Raw genomic sequence first — 6,388 nt, 5'->3', positions numbered from 1 at the left:
AAGCTGGAGAAATTACTCCGGGAAGAGAATGGTAAAGCAGGGTGGACAGAGCACTGTGACCCTGCAGTGGGGGTCTGCACCCTGCTGACCATTCCTCTGTCCGTGCAGAGAGCCTGGCTGACCAGCACACACAGTGGACAAACCAGCTGCTGTACCTGGTGCAGAAGAAGAACAATCTGATGAGCGAGGAGTCGGACCTCATGATCGCGTGAGGCTTGGGGGGATGCTCCCTGCTCGGTGTGGGGGCTCAGCTCACCCCAGTCCCCTGCCAGGCCAGTGCCCAGCACACCCTTTTCCTCCCCATAGGGTGCAGGAACTGAAGCTGGAGGAGCAGCAGTGTCAGCTCGACGAGAAGCTCCGGAGTTACATGAACAAGGAGGGTGAGTGCCAGCACATGCCTGGGAGAGGATCCCTTTGCACGGTGCAGGGAGCAGGTCAGGGCTTGTGGCTTTCCCAGCTCTACTCTGGCCCCCTGTACCCACAGATGCCCTGAAGACACCTGAGGATGAGAAGGCTGAGCAGGAGATCCTGAAGCAGCTGGTGGAGGTGGTGAATAAGCGGAACATCCTCATCCAGTTGCAGGAGGAGAAGCGGCTCAGTGAGCTCCAGGCTTGATCTGCACAGCCCTGGGGCCACCAGTCCTCCCTGGGGGACCAGCAGAGTGTGTGTGAGTGAGTCCTGGGCTGAGCACCACCCTGAGCTACCTCTGGAAGTGGCGATGCCCGAGGTGCCAGCAGCTGCCACAGCAATTCCAGCTCCCTGCTTGCCAAAGTCTGTCACGGAGGGACCAGAGCCGCTGGTGGATGCCCATGTGAGGAGACACCGAGCAGCACTCAGCCTTGGGGGGCTGAGAGGGCATTCCTGTGCGTGGCTGCAGTGCCTTTGCCTTGTGCTGGCTGGAAAACTCACAGGGGACTGCAAAAGGGGGCTGTGGTGGCTCCCAGCAGCAAGGAGGTGACTGGCCACCAGAGACAGGCCACAGGGCAGATGTCATATGTGCAGGGGCACCTTCAGGAATGGTCCCTCAAAGCCACCCTGGGACATCCTTCCCAGCTGAGGGCATCCAGTCTGGACTGTCCACCTCAAGGGACATCTGCCTGTACAAGGTGGGGCCAGTGACAGACTGGGCTGGTCCAGCTGCTCTGCACCACTGCTTTTGGATGCCACGTCCACGCTGTCCCCAGCTGCTGCAGGAAACCAGGGTCAGAACCCTGCCATGAGTCCCCTGGGCCAGGGAAGGGCTTTTTGTCCTGGAGCTCCTCAGGGAATTGTGCTCAGGGCCAACACTCTAACACCGAGGACAAGGGACACCAGTGGCTGTGCCCTCCTTGCCCCTTTGGGATTTCTTCTGCTTGGCAATGCCACACTGGCCTTTGCACAGACCTCAGATGCCCCTGGCGTCCCTGGCTGTTGCCTCTGTGGCCAAATGGTGCTCATGGCAGCCCAGATGTGTTGGGATGGGGGTCCCAGGCATAGGTTCCTCTCTTAGCAGCACCACCCTGTGCTCAGCCCTCATCCTGCCATTCCCCTCAGCACCTCTTCCATCCCTCCCTGTGTTTGTACCAGCCCTACAATCCTGCTGCAAACCCCCTCCCTTCAAATAAAGCCCCCCCATACCCAGTGCCAAAGGTTAAAATATTGCCTTTATTTTCCATCAGTCAGGACTGGTTGCCAGAACAGCCACCAGGGTAAACTTTGAGGCCACCCCAAGCAAGAGGAGCCTTAGTGTCTCAAGCCTTCCAGCCAGCCCAGTGGGTCCCTCCGTGTACAAAATAGTGTATTTAAAAAGACAGCAATAAAAATCTGCCTCCATTGTGGCTCTCACAGGGGTCAGTGCAATAAATCTACCCCAAAAACCTTAATTTCACCCAGAGGCAGCTGCCAAACCTGCACTACTGCATTGGCTGCAGTGCTGCTCGCCTAAGACCCGAAGTCAGCTAAAAACAAGGATGAAAAAGGGGACGTGGTGTGGCCAAGGGGGACATTGTGGGGCAGCCAGAGCCTCAGCTCAGCCTTCGCTGGGACGCTCCTGCAGGGCCCTCAGCACCATCCACATCTGGTCCTCGGTGCCGTGCAGCATCTTCACCTCCATGGTGTGAAACAGGTGGAGCCCGGTGGCGAGGATGAGGACGCCGAGGGCGAGGAAGGCCAGCAGGCAGAAGGAGAGCTTGGGGAAGGGCTGCTCTGCGCCCAGTCCAGCCAGCGTGGCCAGTGCAGCCGCAGCCTGGAGCAGCAGCAGCAGCAGGGCCAGCACGGCCATCCTGCCCGAGGAGTAGCGCTGCCGCCGCGCCGCCCGCAGCCCCACGCCCACCTCCGTCCGTGCCTCTGTCACCACGTCTGCCAGTGCTGGGTCTGTGGGGACAGGGGTCCTCAGCAGGGTGGGACCCCCATATACCATCCCCATACCCCCCCATACCACCCCAACAGCCTTCTCCCCATGCCCACCGCTCTGCAGCCCTCCTCAAGCAGCACAAAAAGGGGAAACATCCCCAAAGAGCTCCATCCAACCCCACCAGTCCATCCACCAGCCCCCCAGCACATAATGGATGCTGGCAGCAGCCCCCCAACGTACCAGCTGTGCCAAGGGTGGCACCTGCAGGCTGTCCCTGCCTCTGGATGTGCAGTGTTGCCATCACAGCTTCATGGTCTGAGAAGGGGATGTCCATGCCTGGGGCTCGCCCCGTGGTGGTCTTCAGCTCTTCACACTTCACTGTGAAGCTGGAGATGGCCTGGGTGAGGGGACAAGGGGGTCACAGCATGCCTCACCCCCACCACTCACAGCTGGTGAGCAGACATCCCTGTTACCTTGTAGAGGATGTAGTCAATGCGGATGCCCAGCGGGAAGGGCAGCAGCTCGGACTTGTCAGTGAAGCAGTTGTCAGGGACAAGGGTGCAGCCGTTCTTACAGCCCTGAGACAAGAGCCTGGGTGAGTTGGGGGCTCTTGGTGTGCCCAGGGACGCCCCTCAGCCCCTCAGCTCACCTCAAAGTGCACGGCCTCAGCAAAGGCGTCCTGCAGCCCTGTCCAGCCACGCAGCAGCCGGATGCCCACATCTTCAGGGTGCATATTCAGGTCCCCTCCCAGCAGCACCACATCTGCTGCCTTTGAGGTGTGTCTGTGGGGACAGGGGTGGCTGTCCTTCCCTGCCCTGCCTGGCACCTGACTGGAGTGACTGGGACCTGCCCAGTGCTCCTCCACCTTATTCCTGACTGGGACTGGTGCAAATGGGAGCTCTTTGCAGTGCAAGCCCCAGGGGCAGGGGTGACCACACGTGTCCTGGGGGCCTGCAGGGGGACACCCCAGGGCTGCTCACCTGATGAACTGTGCCAGCTCCCAGGCCTGCACCAGGCGGTGGGGCAGGTAGGCGTCCTTGTCCCGGCAGTACTCAGCGTGCAGCTGGTGAGAGAGGGAAAGCAAAGGGGCTGTGACTCCTGCCCTGCTCCCAGGCTCCCTTCAAACCCACCCAACCCCTCCAAACAATCCCTGCCAACACCTCTGTCTTTATGTCACCCCCACGGGGGAGAGCCTGGGATGCTCATCCCACTGCACAACCAGGTTATGGGTCCCTGCCCCGAGCAATATTTTATTAAATCAGTGCATAGTCCAGGGCAGAGGGTGGAGAGCAGGGTTAAAGCAAGGGAACAGTAAAACAGGGGTATGGCCACTCATTTTCCCCCTCCCCATTGGGTTTTTCCCTGGGTTCCTCACGTGGGTGACGTAGACGTTGAAGATGATCCCTGAGATCTTCATAACGACGAGACCGACGGACTTGCCGCAGAACCAGTCGCCGTGCTGGAGCTGCCCAAGGGGAGGAAGGGCGGGTCAGGGCTACTGAGGCTCTGTGGGGATGGACACCATGGTGCCACATGCCCCCCACCCCACCTACCATGTAGGGGTACCCGTTCAGTGAGTACTGGTAGAGGAGCATGTCCAGAATGGGGAACCTGGAGAAGACGCAGAGGCCACTGCCGATCACCCCACTGTGGGAAGGAGGAAGCACAGTGAGGACACGTGGTTCCCAAAACCTCTGCCTCACCCTAGCCCTGGGCCAGGAGGACTCCCGGGGTGCCTGGATCCCAGTGCGCTCCTGAGATCACCCCACTGTCCAGGCATGGGGTCTCCCACAGCAACAGAGGTGACCTAAAGGACCTGCAGTGGTCTCTGCAAGTGGCAAACCCCGAGGACATGGCACAGCCCTGGCACTGCCCCACAGACAGCCCCAGGAGGCTGAGCTTACCCCAAGGACATGGCACAGCCCTGGCACTGCCCCACAGACAGCCCCAGGAGGCTGAGCTTACCCCAAGGACATGGCACAGCCCTGGCACTGCCCCACAGACAGCCCCAGGAGGCTGAGCTTGCCCTTCTCACCTGCGGAAGTAATGGGAGAAGGGATAACAGCCTGCTAGTTTCACCTTCAGCTCACTGTAGTCCTGCTCACTCCACACCTGGAGGACAGAGGGACAGGCTGAGAATGGTCAAGTCCATCTCCCAGGCTGGGAATGGGTGCACTCAGCTCACAAACCGCCCTCACCTCCTGCAGCAGCACCAGGTCAAAGCCCTCCTGGCGCAGCGTGTCCCCGATGAGCCGGACGCGCTGCTGCCGCCGCTTGCTCAGGTAGCGGATGGCCCTGCCAGAGAGGGGTGACAGTCAAAGCCTGGTGGGGACAGGGTCATGGGGCTCCTGGGGCCATTGTGACCCAAAACGAGGGAGAGAAAGAGGGCTCCAGTACCAGCAGAAGCAGAATGCACACGGGAAAGATGGAAGGGCCATGCGAGGACATGGGCCCAAAATGCAGGGAGGCTGTTTGGGGACAGCTTCTCCTGCCTGCAGAATGAGGCAGCTCATCCTTGCTTGGGGTGCAAATGGGGTTTTTTCTGGGGCTAACAAGCACGGAAGGGACAGGAGGCACTACCCAGCCAAGCACCTCATGACCCTCTGGGGAGCGGAGAGTGGCGTGACCCCAAAATGAAGGGGACACAAAGGTGACCCCAAGGTGGGACCCCCTCCCCGGTGTGGTGCCCCCATCTCCCCCACACAGCCTGGCACAGACCTGGTGAAGTCTGGACTCACCAGCAGTTGAGGTTGAAGATCCGGAGGCGCAGGGTGGGCTCTCCCTCCATGGCTTGTCGGGGCTCTGTGGGGTCAGCGGGCAGCGCCGGGCACAGGGGGCACCTGCGGGGAGCGGGCAGGAGTGGCAGCCCCCGGGAGCCGGTGCAAGCTGCAGCACAGAGCCAAGGAGCCAGGCTGGGAAGGCGGAAGGGCTGAGCCGAGGCAAAGGCCAGGAAGGAAGGAAAAGGGCTCGGGGTGCTCCAGGCCATTCACCTCCTTTCCTGCACACAAGGACCACCCCAAACCCTAAAGTGCCCCCGTACAGGGATCCATGTACTCAAACCACCCACGTCACCCTACACGCAGTGGCTGGGGACACTGGTGGGCCAGGGATGGGCTACAGGGCTCAACCCCTCTGCCTGTCAGCGCGTTGTGATCCTGGACTTGCATCCTGGTTTCAAATGGATCTGCGAGGCACTGGGATGGGACACTGTCACATACCTCCCCACTCGGGAAGCCCACGGATCCTTTTTGGGACCCCAAACCCCGGAGGAGCCAGCAGCTCCGGAGCACCCCGAGCTCTCCGCCAGCTCCGCTTCCCCTCTGCCTCACCCCGCGCGATTGTCCCAATTTCCGGTTTAGAAGCTAAAAAGAGCAGCCCCGGAGCTCCAGGATGCCGGTGCGGGCAGCCAGGCTCTGCCTGCCCCGGCGGGATTACCCGGCCGGCTCACCCCGTTCCTGAGCCGCGCTAATTAATGCCGGCGGCTTCCACCGAGCCTGAGCCCCCAGGGGCGCTCCCCGCGAGATGCGGCGGGGACGGGAGCGGGACAGCGGCAACAGGTGGAGCGGGGACCGGAGCGGGGCAAGCGGGGGAGCGGGGACAGGAGCGGGGGGAGCGGGAAACAGGAGAGCGGGGACGGGAACGGGGGAGAGGAGCAGGAGGAGGAGCGGAGCCGCAGGACGAGCGGGGGCGGCAGCGGGGTAACCGGAGGCGCGGAGCAAGGGGAGGATCGGAGCTGCAGGAGGAGCGGGGCCGGGAGCAGCGGAGCAACAGGCGGAGCGGGGCCGGGGGGAGCGGCGGGACCGGGAGCGGCGGGGCCGGGAACGGCGGGGCCGAGAGCAGCGGGGACGGGAGTAGCGGGACCGGGGGGAGCGGGACCGGGAGCAGCGGGGCCGGGAGCAGAGGGGCCGGGGGAAGTGGGGCCGGGGGAAGCGGGACCGGGAGCGGCGGGGCCGGGAGCGGCGGGGCGCGCAGCGATCGGCGGGGACGGGAGCGGACCTGCGGCGGGCCGGGAGCGGCGCGGGGCCGCGGGACTACGCGTCCCGGCAGGCAGCGGAG

At 62.7% G+C, this 6,388-nt stretch overlaps 2 protein-coding genes across 5 annotated transcripts in view; one reads left to right on the top strand and one right to left on the bottom strand.

Moving 5' to 3' along the window:
- The window catches only part of LOC311162481 (F-actin-monooxygenase MICAL1-like), a 6,728-nt gene extending 5,166 nt beyond the window's left edge, over positions 1 to 1,562 (top strand). The window contains exons 15-18 of the mRNA XM_084220851.1: positions 4 to 31; positions 109 to 208; positions 307 to 380; positions 485 to 1,562. Coding sequence (XP_084076977.1) covers positions 4 to 31; positions 109 to 208; positions 307 to 380; positions 485 to 615 — 333 coding nt within the window. The 3' untranslated portion in view covers positions 616 to 1,562. The remainder of the gene's footprint in view (positions 1 to 3; positions 32 to 108; positions 209 to 306; positions 381 to 484) is intronic.
- A 59-nt stretch (positions 1,563 to 1,621) lies between these two features.
- SMPD2 (sphingomyelin phosphodiesterase 2) lies at positions 1,622 to 6,379 on the bottom strand. Of its 4 annotated transcripts, none has more exons than XM_084220594.1 (11): positions 6,329 to 6,379; positions 5,071 to 5,172; positions 4,531 to 4,627; positions 4,368 to 4,444; positions 3,886 to 3,979; positions 3,708 to 3,797; positions 3,313 to 3,395; positions 2,982 to 3,114; positions 2,806 to 2,910; positions 2,573 to 2,729; positions 1,622 to 2,352 (listed from the first exon to the last, which is right to left on the bottom strand). In XM_084220594.1, exons 2-11 carry the CDS (start codon positions 5,118 to 5,120, stop codon positions 2,009 to 2,011), a joined length of 1,230 nt encoding a protein of 409 aa, XP_084076720.1. In that variant the 5' UTR covers positions 5,121 to 5,172; positions 6,329 to 6,379; the 3' UTR covers positions 1,622 to 2,008. The 4 variants fall into 4 exon arrangements, with proteins under 4 accessions (XP_084076720.1, XP_084076719.1, XP_084076718.1 ...); XM_084220593.1 differs by having other exon boundaries at positions 5,071 to 5,218; positions 6,329 to 6,353; XM_084220592.1 differs by lacking the exon at positions 6,329 to 6,379 and adding an exon at positions 5,662 to 6,163 and having other exon boundaries at positions 5,071 to 5,244.
- Between the last annotated feature and the right edge of the window lie 9 nt (positions 6,380 to 6,388).

Source organism: Fringilla coelebs (genome assembly GCF_963513975.1).
Source record: "Fringilla coelebs genome assembly, chromosome: 23".
Lineage (NCBI taxonomy): Eukaryota > Metazoa > Chordata > Aves > Passeriformes > Fringillidae > Fringilla > Fringilla coelebs.
Note: the sequence above shows the minus strand (reverse complement) of the source record. Positions and strands in the feature narration are given on the sequence as shown.

Excerpts from the sequence above, each read along its gene's own strand:
- SMPD2 (XM_084220591.1), bottom strand. The coding sequence starts at position 5,318 with ATGGCCTGGAGCACCCCGAGCCCTTTTCCTTCCTTCCTGGCCTTTGCC. Across the intron at positions 3,115-3,312 it reads GAGCTGGCACAGTTCATCAG|ACACACCTCAAAGGCAGCAG; the intron begins GTGAGCAGCCCT and ends CTGTCCCCACAG. Across the intron at positions 2,911-2,981 it reads CTGAGGCCGTGCACTTTGAG|GGCTGTAAGAACGGCTGCAC; the intron begins GTGAGCTGAGGG and ends CTCTTGTCTCAG.